The sequence below is a fragment of the Haliaeetus leucocephalus genome, unplaced genomic scaffold, assembly GCF_000737465.1.
Source record: "Haliaeetus leucocephalus isolate CR32 unplaced genomic scaffold, Haliaeetus_leucocephalus-4.0 Scaffold306, whole genome shotgun sequence".
Lineage (NCBI taxonomy): Eukaryota > Metazoa > Chordata > Aves > Accipitriformes > Accipitridae > Haliaeetus > Haliaeetus leucocephalus.
In genome coordinates this window covers 4,836,782-4,850,876 of record NW_010972742.1, presented here as the reverse complement: position 1 = coordinate 4,850,876, position 14,095 = coordinate 4,836,782, and the positions used below count along the sequence as shown (strand labels likewise).

At 44.2% G+C, this 14,095-nt stretch overlaps 1 protein-coding gene across 1 annotated transcript in view; it reads left to right on the top strand.

Annotated features, from left to right (window-relative positions):
• ABL1 (ABL proto-oncogene 1, non-receptor tyrosine kinase) overlaps positions 1–12,926 on the top strand; it is an 88,906-nt gene extending 75,980 nt beyond the window's left edge. The window contains exons 6-12 of the mRNA XM_010570906.1: positions 2,390–2,474; positions 2,838–3,015; positions 5,190–5,374; positions 7,494–7,646; positions 8,217–8,306; positions 8,644–8,808; positions 11,227–12,926. Coding sequence (XP_010569208.1) covers positions 2,390–2,474; positions 2,838–3,015; positions 5,190–5,374; positions 7,494–7,646; positions 8,217–8,306; positions 8,644–8,808; positions 11,227–12,926 — 2,556 coding nt within the window. The remainder of the gene's footprint in view (positions 1–2,389; positions 2,475–2,837; positions 3,016–5,189; positions 5,375–7,493; positions 7,647–8,216; positions 8,307–8,643; positions 8,809–11,226) is intronic.
• Positions 12,927–14,095: the final 1,169 nt, after the last annotated feature.

The window sequence follows — 14,095 nt, the reverse complement described above, 5'->3', positions numbered from 1 at the left end:
GTTCCACTGGGGAATGTAAGAATAACCAAGAAGAATTGAGAAAGACTTCAACCTGCAATTATGCACACTAAACCCATCCTTAAAAGCAAATTTATAATCCACCTTCCTTAAAGCCATCAGTCTACAGCCTGACAGGTGGGATTATAGCTTTCTTCAAAGTTTTGGGAAACATTTTAAAATCACTTTTATATCCCAGTTCTACAGGGGAAAACAAGCCCTCCGCAGCTTCTGTGCAAATGTTCAAATGACTCACTTTATTTTCCTCTGAGAGAATGTTTTTCAAAACTTCATATGGCTTTTCTTGTTCCTTCCCCATCTACTCCAGATATCTCTATAAGAAAGATAAAGGGGAGGGAAAACTAAAAGAGGAAAATAAAATCGTTCCAGCTTCTTTTTGAATAGCAATGCTTATGAACACTCAGTTCAGTTTTCTATCAAGTGTCTAAACGTAGCTCATAGCTGGCACAAAACACTAGATCACGCAAGAAGGCAATGAAAGCAGCACACGCTGTTCCTCAGTTGCATTTAATTGGGAAGTGCTAGACAAGTGTTTTGGTGCTTAGATGTTTCCCATTAAAATGTATCATTGAAAGCTCAGTGAGTTGCACAGGACACATCAGTATTTATAAGGGTCTGTTATCATAACACGACACGCTCTGAATTTGTGTTTTTACACCTGATGTTGTTGGAAAGGGGCATGAGGTGGGCACTGGCTGCAGTAACTGGGAGTGGAGCTTTGTGACCTGCGTAGCGTTGGACCAGATGCAGCCTGTTGTGACTGTGGCCAAAACTTGTTCCCCATGAGGGCCGTTTAATGGCTGAACTGTTGTGAGCTGGTCATCTCAGCACATTTCTTACTGCACACCTCAAGCCTGCATCCTTTTGGATTGTCTCTTCTTTTTTTTTTTTCATTTCCTTTTTTTTCCTTTCTCTTCCCCCTCCCCACCCGCCCCAAGCAGAGAAGTCTGTGTTTTAAATTAAGCAACGTGCAACCCTGGTGTCCCTTAATGCCATGGCATGGTCCTGTGCTCTGCTCGGAAAGTATTGTATAGCCAGAACTGGTTTTTTTCTTCCATGGTTTTGTACAGTGGAAGGTGGAAGCTGGTTAAGCTTGGTCCTTTGCATGAGATCAGGTTTTCAGAGAGATCATTGTTACAGTAGTTCTCTGTATGTGTCCTTCCTATTAATTTAGATCACTTAGAGGTAAGAGATTTAAAACAGTGGAACAGCTATGCAGAGGAGCAACCTTTCAGAGTTTGTATAGCATGCATAAGATAAATACGTATTTAGGGTAATTTTGCAACCTGGATTGTTAACCCAGTTTCCTTTGCCAAAGAAAACAGTTTAAGGTTCTGCTCACAAGGACCTTTGGACTATTAGTTTTGACATAGTGTGTTCAGCAAATCACAGCTGCCAATCAAGCTAATTGGCAATGAATAGTAAATGATTGAATGAAACTTTTGGAAAAATGTTCTCATTGCTAACTGCAAAGCAGAGAGCTGGCTGGATCTTACAGCGGCAGCCCGCTGTTATCATTCTCACCAGGAGCAGTAAATCCTTTCCAATCCTTCCTTAAAACACTTCGTCCATGTAGCCTGTCAACATTAATCCATCAATGAAAAAAAATATGGATATAGAAAGAAACATTGCTTTAGGAATAGATCTGTATTTTTGCACCACTTTGAAATGACCTTCCGGCCATTTGGGGCATATTTGCTTCAGAAAATATGTCTTTTGAGCAAGATTGTATCCTCCTCGGTTTTGTGTTGTGCCAAGCAACTTTATAGCGTTCAACAAATAGGTAGTGACACGTCTGCCCAGAACGGTTACGTCATGGGTCAGGCTCTAAATGCCAGAAATGAAATCTGTGAAACCTCAGGCTTTCAATTATGGAGTGGTTGCCATCAGTCATGCTTCCCCGTCTGAAAGGGGGGATTTCTTGCTCCTACCCAGTGAAACTGGGGGCCTGCATTTCAGCAGCTTCTGAAGCATTTGATTGTGGCGTATCCTTCCTTTTGTGTTCATTCTTGTTTCGTTTCTTTTCTGCACTTTATTTCATGTTATCTTTTTTTTCTGTTAGGAACAAGCACATTTTTCCTTTTCAACTCCTGAGTGGTCCTGTGAGAGGCCCTTCACAAAAGGGATATGGATTTTCTTGCCCCAAAAAGCTCTGTTAGAATAAGAATGATAAAAATATATATTTTTTAAATTCTACAAAATACCCAGTGTTCCTAACTCCTTGGCATTATGATGTGGCTACAGGGAAGAATTACCTTGAAAGAACTGTGGCTTATGTTGTCAGTTTGCAGTTCTTCTTGTGTCCTCATACAAAAACGTGTTCCTCCTTTGTGTGCGCTGTCCTTGCCAAAGCTTTACCATTGTTCTGCAGGAAGATACCATGGAGGTGGAAGAGTTCTTGAAAGAAGCTGCAGTAATGAAGGAGATCAAGCATCCGAACTTGGTGCAATTATTAGGTAAGTGATAAATACCAAGCAGAGGGATTTGAACTAAACCCTTGTGCAGTGATATGGATGTTAAAGAGCAGATAAGCTGCTTACCATACCAAGGCTTTAAATACAGACACTTATTGTCTGGCAAAATTCACAATTTGTACCACTAATACATGATTTTTAATGATCTCGTCTCCCTAATATTTAAGTTGCCAGAGCCTGAAGCAGGAAATTAAAACCCTCTATTAACCAATTCCAAGCAGAACTCATTCTTTCTGTGAGCCCCATATTTCTACCTTCTAGAGGTATAAATTGCCCTAGAGGACAAAACCTGAAGATTCACTGATATTCTCAAACATTCATTGTAAACTTTATGTTGGTTCCCAGGGGTGTGCACACGGGAACCTCCTTTCTACATCATTACGGAGTTCATGACGTATGGGAATCTGTTGGATTATCTGCGTGAGTGTAACCGGCAGGAGGTGAATGCTGTGGTGCTACTGTACATGGCAACTCAGATCTCCTCAGCCATGGAGTACCTAGAGAAGAAAAACTTCATTCACAGGTAGGAGGGACAGTGAGCACCCCTGAATCTTGAGCACAAAACCCCCCTTGATTTATTTTCTTGCCTTTCAGATTATTGACTTAGATGCGGTTGGTGTCCTATATTTAACACACTAGTGCATTGTATTCTGATACAATACACTAACCTGCCTATAGGATGGTCTCCTAATTGTTTTTCTCTCAGTGTTTTTCTCTTACCTTTGAAGTAGATGCAGGTGAAAGACATAGCAGTACTTTTATATTTTGGGCAAGGGCCTTAAGTGTAAATGCTTCCCAAAGTAACGGGCTCTTGATAGACCAGATAAGCTACTGCTCTTCCTTTATTCTAACAGCCATTAAAAACTGCTGCAGTTAATGTTGCTGGGTGCATGCAGGTGCTCACAGCAAAGCCACCCTCTTAGTGCCTTCTTATCCCATGTTCTTTCTTGTTTGTTTCACTTTTTTTTCCATCCTCTGTAGGGATTGTTTCCCACTATTGTCCAGATTGCATATTCACTTTAATAAGCATCTCCACCATCTTAGAAGTCTCAGAGACTCTGACCTTTAAGTGTGCTGCAATTATGGCTAGAGCTTTGCATTCTTCATCTGTAGAAATGGCCTCCTAGCAATATAATGACACATCCTGCGCGAAGGTTTGAGAGTTGCTGAGCTTTATACAAGATGCGCTCTGTGCCATAGCGTGACCTTTCCTGCCCAATTAACTGGAATATGAAATTAGCACGTTTTTTCACAGAGACAAATATGAAGATCATGTGTAAAGTTCTAGGTGCTCCTCTAAGTCATGCATTGCCTTTGCTGCCTGAAAGGCCTGTTTAAATGCTTCTGTCAGTCAATAAAGTGAACGGTGATGCTGCAAATTAAAATTTCCAGCCTTTGATTTGCTCTGTTGAAAGTATTTCATCCTTTCAGCCTGTAGGAAGTGAACTTTAAAAACTGCTTTGTATGAATCCCATTTGTCTGCTCTCCTGTTCATTTTATTTCCACTTATTTCTGATGACCCATTTATCTAAAATAAATAGTAGCGTTTTTCCTTATCAGCCACCCCCATACCCACCTACCCAATTATTTTAAGAGTGTTGTCACAGTTCACATCCATGGATTCAAATGCTGGGCTGTGACCTCATTTAATGAATCAGGAAGGAGGAGGAATTTGATTATGAAGAGGAGCTTTTATTTAGACACACATTGTAGTAATCAGCATTGATAAGGTATATTCAAAAACACTGTGAAAATTTAATGGGCATCTAGTAAGACGTACTTTTTTTTTTTTTTTTTTTTAATTTATTCTGATTGAGCAGAACAAGCAAAAGAAACAGCAGCATCTGCCTCGTATCTAAAGATCTCACCCGAGCTTTCTGGTAGAATCAATTTTTAGTTCAACGTGACATAATCTGGATAAGTGTTTTTAACAAAACCTAATATTAGGAGAAAGGTAATTCTGTGCTTTACATTTCTATACTCATGAAGCATTTCCAAGGGTGCTAACAGCAAGTACGAGCCAGGGAAGCGGCAAATGCAACATGCACATCTCTCACCTGCCAGGGAAGAGGCAGGTGAAAAGATGTGGAGGAAAACCTTAAATTGCTTGTTGCCCACTCCTTTAAAAATGTAAATACTGATCGCAGAGGCTACAACAGGTTTGAAAAGGCCAAAACATGGTATGAAAAAGTTGTGTTGTAAAATGTGGTACGCTTGGGAGGAAGAAGAGCATAGCTGGGAGCTAAACCTGGTGCTTGAGCTAGGACTGGAAAAGGAGTTCTGGAGAGCGACTGGTGTTGGCTGGGGTGACCGAATTGCTAGAGAGGTGGGCAAGAAGTCAGGCATTGAGACTTTGTGTGTTCAGTGCTCATCCGCAGCTATTGATAACTTGAGCACTGACATTTCTTTAAATTATTTTTATCCTGAGGGTGGCAGCTTTTATTGAAAGTGAGGGGGCTTCTTGAAGCTTTCACTTCAAATTAAAAAAAAAGTTTGGATGACAGTCTTACAAAGCTAGAATGGAAAATAACTTTCCCTCTTACTTGTATGTGTATAACTACATAATTTCTGTGTAATACTCTGATCAAAATAATCATACACAGGCCCAGGTTTCTTCAGGAACAGCAGATTTCCTTGTTATTGCTAGAAGTGAGACGGTAAAGACTACTCATTGCCTATTTTTGTTCTTGTTTTTAGGGACCTTGCTGCCAGAAACTGCCTTGTAGGGGAGAACCACTTGGTGAAGGTGGCAGACTTTGGCCTGAGCAGGCTAATGACAGGTGACACGTACACTGCCCACGCCGGAGCAAAATTCCCTATCAAGTGGACTGCACCAGAAAGCCTGGCCTACAACAAGTTCTCCATTAAGTCTGATGTCTGGGGTAAGAATTTGCAATTACGAATTAATGCAGATTATAGTCTTCTTTTCCAGGGCTGTGAAATGAGGACATTGTGAAACATTTCAGGAGGGAGTGTATTCCGTGGTTTGAGCCATATTGTTCTATGAGCTTGTCAGAGTGCAGGGACTAATCTCTACTAAGTCAGTCTTTGAGTGGAGCACTGAGGATGCCGACCTGACTTTATACATTTGAATCGTTGCCAAATATGAAAATAAAGGTTACTGTAGTGTTTATGGAAATATATGAAATGGGGCTGGAGGACACCAATACTACTGTCTTGATAGAATTCTGGCACAGAACTATGAAGCGATATATTGTTATGTAGCCAGGACCTTTCTAACTATGTCAAGGAGGAAAGTGAGTATCTGGTTCATTGTATGTGAAAAAAAAATAAAAAATTACATGTGTATCGGATAGCTCCAAGCTCATCTTTCTGCATTTTAAAAGAATAATCTTTGGAATGAGATGAGGAGAAACAGAGAGAAAATTTGATGACAAATGGTTATTGAAGAGCCTTGAAGTGCTGGTGATAAGAGTAGGCTTAGCTAAATGGAGCTACGTTCTATCAAATCTGACTGCAGAAAATCTCATTGTACTTTTTATCAGCCTTTCTTTGGGTTTTATATCTCTGCCATAGCTGTTGGTCAAATTCTCAAAAGTGCACAGAGACGTGAGAGAGAAGTTTGTGGGACATGGTCCCAAAGGCACTTGGAAAATGTTATCCTGAGCATCTTCTACATATAGAACAACAGATAGTGGTGAAGCAGTGATGAAGCTTTCTGGAGTTTTGGGGAAACTGTGCAGAGAAAGGCTTTATTTTGAAGAAACTTTAAGGTAGCTGGCTGATGCAAAATGTTTTATAGATGGGGGAGGAATACCCAAAACAGCCTCTCAAGGAGTTGATCAAGGTGTTTTTTTCTGCTTTGACTTGCATGTGGCGGTGTTGGCTGCTGCCAGGTATCTGCCACAGTCTCAAGGACGCTGCTGTATCGCTGTGGTGGCTGCAGGACCCCTGTTGCATTTAAATAGTAGAGTACTCAGGAAGGAAAGATCCAAAAGGAGTATTGGGTGTCTTTAATTAGGGTTAGCGTAACCTTGTGTAGTGTAGGTTGGGGCAGTGGACTTTGGGATCTGATTAGAACAAGCCAGCCATCCCTGGAGGCCACGGCTGCTGCTGGGCACGCCACAGTTTAGACGCTTTCACCTCACTGCCTCAAGACAGCAATCAAAGAAAATTGTGCACAGAAATGTCTAATGTAAATTGCCCTTGGTGGTGTTACCATGTAATGTGATGTGATTTCCTTACTTATGCAGAATTGTAATCGCTTTCTCTTCAGGTTAAGAACAGAATAGGGTGACTGAACTAATTACATGCAGGTTGTTGAACTGGTGTTGAATTTATTCTGTGTGCCTGACTCCTGGGTTAGCTGCCTGACCCTGGTGCTGACCTGCATCCACACCGACTTCTGGGACTTGAATGCCTTGCCTGTTTCAAGACCCTTTTTGTGCTTTCTCTTCCTGTTCAGCTTTCCCTGTGACCAAAATCTCTCGCCCTCACCCTGTCTTGTTGGTAGCACCTGCTGAAGCTTTCCTCTCACCGCTGGCTCCCAGGTTTCCCCTCTAGACCATGCTGCAGCTAAACAAGGGCACCCCAAAAAGCCCTGAGCTATTAAAATGTGCAGGTCCTCTAGGGAGAGGTTGCAGATGAGAGGAGCTGTCAAATTGAGGGAGAGACTGCAGTGCAGCAGTGAAATGGTTTCAGCTAATCCACTGTGAAGTCTCTTAATTGTGCCTTTAATAGGACTTGAAGGATCTCAAGGCGTTCAGGTTTGAGACAACTGATACATTGAAAATTAGTCTAATTCTACCCTGTCATATCGCAGGAGACTTGTCTGTGCTGACGAAGAGGCTTGTTACGCTTCTTTAACATTTAAGCTGCTGCTGAGCATGGGATCTGAGCCACCCAGAGCTGGTTTAAGTGTGCAGCACTGTTTAGTGACTACTCCCACTAAACATCCTCTCAAATTTAAGATGAAAACAAAGCTTATTGATTTTTTTAATCTTTTTTTATTTTATTTTTTTCTTTCCTTCTGCACTGCAGCCTTTGGCGTTCTGCTGTGGGAAATTGCAACCTATGGTATGTCCCCTTACCCTGGGATTGACCTGTCTCAAGTCTATGAGCTGTTGGAGAAAGACTACCGTATGGAGCGCCCGGAAGGCTGTCCTGAGAAAGTTTATGAGCTCATGAGAGCATGTAAGTGTTCCTCAGCCCTGCAAATGCTGCTTTTTAGCTCTGCAGAGGTGCAGTAAAATTGCCAGGATCTGGCCACATACAGCAAGGCACAAGAAACCCCCTGCCAGTTCCAGTGAAGGTGCAATGCTATGTAGAAGTGTTTGCTTAAAACTGCTTTCCCCAGAGGACGAACACGCTATGTTCTTCTCTACTGGGAGCACATAGGCCTGGGGGAGAGATTTGTTGTTCAGCTCAATGTTTTCTTTGTCTCCTTTTTCCTAACAATTTAAAGAAAAGCTTGTGCTCTAAGGATGAAGCAGGAGCTTCATTAGGCTTCTTAAGGGACCGACTGTTACTCTTCCATTGTGGCCTTTTGGTACGTGACTTACAGTGTGATGCGTTTTTTTTTTCCAGCATTACTTTGGCTTAGTGGTGGTTGCAGATACCCAGCACCCTTCAGATGAGGTTTTCACGTCATTGTTTTATCTTGCCCATTTTATAAAAAAGGAACTGCGGTAGCTAGCTCCTCCTGGTGCAGTGTACTGAACGTCTAATGCTGGCAGGAAGTTTTGAGTGGTGTTGTTTTTTCAGGCTGGCAGTGGAGCCCTTCCGATAGACCCTCCTTTGCTGAGATCCATCAGGCCTTTGAAACGATGTTTCAGGAATCCAGCATATCGGATGGTAGGTCTGGGTCCCTCTCGGACCAGCAATTCTAGGGATGGGAAAAGGGCCAACTGCATCCTTAACACTGCACGTTGCTCATACGCTGCTTTGCAGTGAAACTCAGTCCTAGGTTATACGGCCTGGTGTGAATGGCATAGAAAACAGAGGCGTTTACATGTGGGCTTTTTCTGTGTATGGGCACGCACCTGATTTTTAAAGGCTCAAATGGCTGAACAACCTCAAGGAAACTCTACCTTGTGTTGTTCGCTTTTCTTTTGTGCTATTAAGTCTGAACAGCACAATAGTTCTTATCTTCTGTTGATTATAGTGATTGTTTTTCTTCTGTTCGTTGCAGAGGTGGAGAAGGAATTGGGAAAGAAGGGCATGAGGAGTGTAGTGAGCAATTTCCTCCAGGCCCCAGAGTTACCAACCAAAACACGAACATCAAGGAGAGCTGCTGAAAGCAAAGATGCCAACGAAGGCTTGGAGACTGCACATGCTCGAGGCCAGGGGGAATGTGGTAGGTTTTAATTAAAGTCATTTTTCCTTCAGGAAATACAGAGGAAAACAAAATGCACGTCCAGCTCCAGGTCTTCACCTAGGCAAAGCTGTGTCTAATAACAAGTGCCATCTTTCTGTACCAGTATTGTGTTTCTGGGTGACAGGCTGCTGAGTTTGCCTTCCTGGGTTCAGAACTCCTTTTATTATTTTTTTGCAAAGGTACGTTGTTAATCTTGGGACCAGATACACACAGCAGCTGGGAGTTTGAATCCTTAACTGACTGAGGGATTGGCATTTTACCTGCCGTTGCTTAGAGAAGCCCTAGGAGTTCTTTTAACTTAATGGCTGTTGCCTGCAGCTCCCTATAGACCAGAACCTGAGCACAGAGCTCTCTGATCATATCTTCTTCCCACTCCCTGGCAGGAGCTATCGGTGGGATCTCCCACTGCATCTGAGTGCTGGGTAATCTGCTGTGTTCAAGCCACTTTACACTACCACAGTGCATAATTTAAAGCAGGAGGATTGCTCAGGTTTAGCAAGCCCCATAAGGGAGGTTTCTTCACTGTTCCATCCTACCAGATTTGTGCTTGGAGCACTGAAGAGTATTACTCTTGGCAGGTACCAAATATACTTTCAGCAAGGGACAAAGAGGTATTTACAGAATCTTCCATGAAATTAAACTCTCTTTCAATCAGTTTCTTCAAGAACTTACCTTCCCTTCTGAGGTAATAAAAGCAGTGGTAAAACGCTGAATGTATGCAGTAGATTTGTATCTAGCTCATCTGAAAAACATTAAGGTAAAACAAAATACAGTGTTTTTTTCCAGCTCCTATTGAGGCTGCCTTCTCTGACCATTCATGTGACTGACCTTTTTTTGTGTAATGTCACCTAGTAGTACATGTTTCAGTAGCAGATGTACATCTAGACAAAGAGGGGAAGAAAAGAGGGGATGTTAAATGTTTGAAAAAGGAAGTATCAGTGATTTAGAAAGGAATGTTATTTACTGTATATAGGAAATATAATTGCCTAGTATTACAAGCTTTGAAGTAAAATAACTTCATTTAAATACTTAAGGGCTTTGAGAGATTCAAGTGCAGCAGGAATAATATGATTTTAACATTATGCTGGGAACCATTTCACTCTTTATTGTGAAAGAAAATATTTCACATTAAAGTTTTATTGCAGTTTCCCCTTCAATTGTCAGTGTTTCCATAGCAAGTCCACTGGCTGGAAGCTGATCCTCAGTGCAAGCTGCTAGTTTTCTCTGGATCCTCCGCAGCCCCACTGTGTCTAGACACAGTAAGGCCATGGCCTCCCAAAGTGCTGTGAGAGCTCTTCTGGTTGTCCAGGTCCCCATAAGTTTTTGTGTGGGAATGGTTTAACTGCATGTGGTCCTGTGGAAGCATGCTGTCTTCTCAAAGTATGCAGCAATTTTTTCTTCAAATTCTCTCTCCTCAACGAAAATCCCTTCCTCAACCAAAATCCTACCCATAGCATGGTGATCACCAATATGTGACTAAGAAGCATTCTCCTTTTCCCCTATGACTCTGCTTCATCTCCCTTCTTACTGCCTAGTGGGGCTGTAAATGTATATGCTGCCCTGAAGGCATTCCTCCTTTGAATTAGAATGCCATCTGAGTGCCTGGCCTGGGAATGAGACGCCCTGTCAGTCAAATATGGAGACCTTCAGGACTCTGGATAAATTTATTATAAACCACTACTGATTTTTAAATGCCTCTTGTTAAGCGGAAAAAGGGTCACCCCATCATTTGCGTCTGGAGCAATGCTGCTGAAGGAGGCTGTTACTGCCACTTTCCTCCATTATTGTACAAAGCTGGCCATCTTTGTGGTGGTATGACCTGAAGTGTTCAGCTGTCAAAGGGCGTCTTGATTTCTGCTTGTGAAAAAATTATTTCCATTCCCCACAAAGGATGACATCAGGAAAGGAGGTTAGGAGTATCGGAATCTTAAGTGAACAAGGAGACTGGGGATGGAGGTGGGTTAGAGAGATATCTTATTAATTCAGAGGGTCGGCTATTCAAAAGACAGCAACAGCACAGGGACTAAAGCAAAGGCCTCTTAATATTTATCTTCTTCACGGTGTGAAGTTTAGACAAGTCTCCAGATGTGAGAGCGGGAATCTGAACATAAACATTTTGTGTTTGTATGTCGCTGTTTAAATCAGAAGCCTACAGGGAGGGTAATTTGGCAGCTGAGTTCTGTAGAGGCCACCTCAGAAATGAATGTATGCAGGACTAGGGACCATGTTCAGTCTGGGCTTGAATGTGGCTGTATTTGCTTTACTTCTGGTCTGAAATTGTGTCTCTTTACAGAACCTGCACCTTTCGGAGGTGCTGCAGTGGTTTGATCCTGGAAGAAAACCGATTATTCTGGCTCCTGAAGCAATGCTCAATAAACTCTTTTCTTTCCCTTGCAGACCCTCTGGATCACGAACCTGCTATTTCTCCCTTGCTCCCACGGAAGGAGAGGGTGGCCATGGAGAGTAGTTTGAATGAAGATGAGAGGCTGCTTCCGAAAGACAAAAAGCACAACCTCTTCAGCGCCCTTATCAAGAAGAAGAAGAAGACTGCTCCTACCCCTCCGAAACGGAGCAGTTCCTTCAGAGAGATGGACGGCCACTCGGACCGCAGGGCGGGTGGGGAGGAGGAGTGCAGGGATGCTGGCAATGGAGCTTTCATTGCACCCCCCACAGATGCAGCTGACCCCTCCAAGTTTCAGAGCCCAAGCAATGGGGCTGGTGTCACCAATGGGGTTGTTGCTGGGAACTCTGGATTTTTATCGCCCCATTTACGGAAGAAGTCGAGCACGATGAGCAGCAGTCGAGGGGTGGCTGGTGAAGAGGAGAGTAGTTCCAACTCCAGCAAGCGTTTCTTAAGGTCCTGCTCAGCCTCCTGTGTGCCCCACGGAGCAAAAGACACAGAATGGAAATCTGTTACTCTGCCTCGGGATTTGCAGTCCACGGGACGCCAGTTTGATTCCTCTACTTTTGGTGGACACAAAAGTGAAAAGCCAGCACTGCCTCGGAAGCGGGCAAACGAGGCCAAGACAGACATTTCTGTCAGGGGAACAGTGACCCCTCCTCCACGGCTGCTTAAGAAAAATGAAGAGACCACTGACGATGTGTTCAAAGATGCAGAGTCAAGCCCTGGCTCCAGCCCTCCCACTCTGACGCCAAAACTTGGCCGTAGGCAACCTGCTGCCCCTCTTTCCTCCAGCATGCTCCACAAGGACGATGGAGTCAAATCCAGTGCCTTAGGTACCACTGTGACGATGGACCAAGGTTCTGCTGCCAAACCCAACCCTGCTGGGTTCGTGGTTGCCGGTAAGGCTTCCTCTGAGGAGCCACGACTGAGGAGGCTCAAGCAGACCTCAGAGTCGGCAGGGAAGGACAAAGGGAAGTTATCGAAGCTGAAACCAGCACCTCCACTTCCGCTTTCTTCATCGTCCATCAGCAAGCCTGGGAAGGTTTCTCACAGTCCCAGCCATGAAGCAGCAGCAGATGTGGTGTCTGGGCTGAAATCCAAACAGTTGACTCAGGTTGGAGAGGCTGCAAGCAGTGATGCTGTCAAGCCAAACCAGTCAGGGGAAGGTGTGAAAAAGCTGGGGATCCCCTCTGTACCAAAGCCACAGTCCTCTACAAAGCTGCTGATGAGCACGACAGCCCCAGCTGCCTCTTCCTCATCTGTACCCTCTGCCCCAGGCGGGGACCAGCCATCATCTACAGCCTTCATCCCTCTTATATCCACTAGGGTCTCGCTGCGGAAGACCCGGCAGCCGCCAGAGAGGATTGCCAGTGGCACCATCACTAAAGGGGTGGTGTTGGAAAGCACTGAGGCTCTGCGGATCGCCATCAGCAAGAACTCTGAACAAATGGCAAGCCACAGCGCTGTCTTGGAGGCTGGCAAGAACCTTTACACGTTCTGTGTGAGCTATGTGGACTCCATTCAGCAGATGAGGAACAAATTTGCCTTTCGGGAGGCCATCAATAAGCTGGAGAATAACCTACGGGAGCTTCAGATCTGCCCGGCAACAGCTGGCAGCGGTCCTGCAGCCACCCAGGACTTTAGCAAACTTCTCAGTTCAGTGAAAGAAATCAGCGACATTGTTCAGAGGTAGCAGAAGCCAGGTTAAAAAAAATTTTAAAAAATAAATAAATCACAATGGGCCAAAGCCAACTGTGGGAGAGGGTAATGTGTGGACTGACAAAGGACTGGGGCGTTCAGGTTAGGGCTGTGCAAAAGGCAGACTGTGAATGGATGCCCCAGCTCCAAAGGGCAGGGCTGTGTTCAAGAGGCACTTTCCACCCTCTTAACTCAGATTCCCTGTGTTTCATATACTCGTAATCGTCTTATCTGTGGAGTTCTTGCCTTGTGGACTACAAGTCTAAATGCTGATGTCACACCATGCCTTTTTATTAATATTTTATTGTTCTGGACAGATGATTTAAGACTGAAGCCAGACTGATGGACACTGAGATGCCATCCTCCTCAGGAGGACTTTCTACTGCATTTTCGTTCCCTCCCTCTGCCCCACTGTACACAAGGATGAGTGTTTGATTAGCAGTATACCCACTGCATTTCTTGGGAGAGTTGCAGCACATGTCCCTGGCCCGAGTCTGACATTTACCAGACATTAATGCGACAGATTTGGTGCTTGGGTGGGAAGGGGGGAAAATTGTTAATGTAAGGTTTTTTTAATGACAGAATGCTACAAGTGATGTTCGCCCAAATTATTGCTATGATTCCGCCTGCTGCCCTTCGTTTCTGTGTTTTCAGTAATTTCTTAATGTTATTGAGCCCAAACGAATTGCTCGGGTTCAGAATATTGCAGACAGCACCCTCTAATGTAGTGGCACAGGAGCCTGTTTGCAGATCTCCCCTGGTAGCGAAAGAGGACTGGAGAAGGTCTGAGGAAGGATGTGCTGTCACACTCTCATGATATCTAACATTAATCGGGCTGGCGTTTGGGGTGGAGGGTTGCAGAGGTCAGGGAGCAGTAGGCTGGTGCTGAGCAAGGCATCGCTCCCTGAAAGACAGGAGGGTTGCAGCAGGGGGAGATAGCTTAGGATGAGCTCAGAGTTACCACTGTGCCTCCAACAGTCGTTTCAGCTGAGCTTGCACATCGCAGATGGGCGAGAACTGCTGTTTCTCTAGTTGGATTTCCAGGGTTTTGTTCTATGAGCGGAGATGGGACGTGGCTTCTGCCCTCCCGTAGAGACCTGTGCTTTGAGGGGCTGTGGTGCCTCCCTTTCCGTGCCAGTGCTAACTCCCCATGAAGAGCTCAGA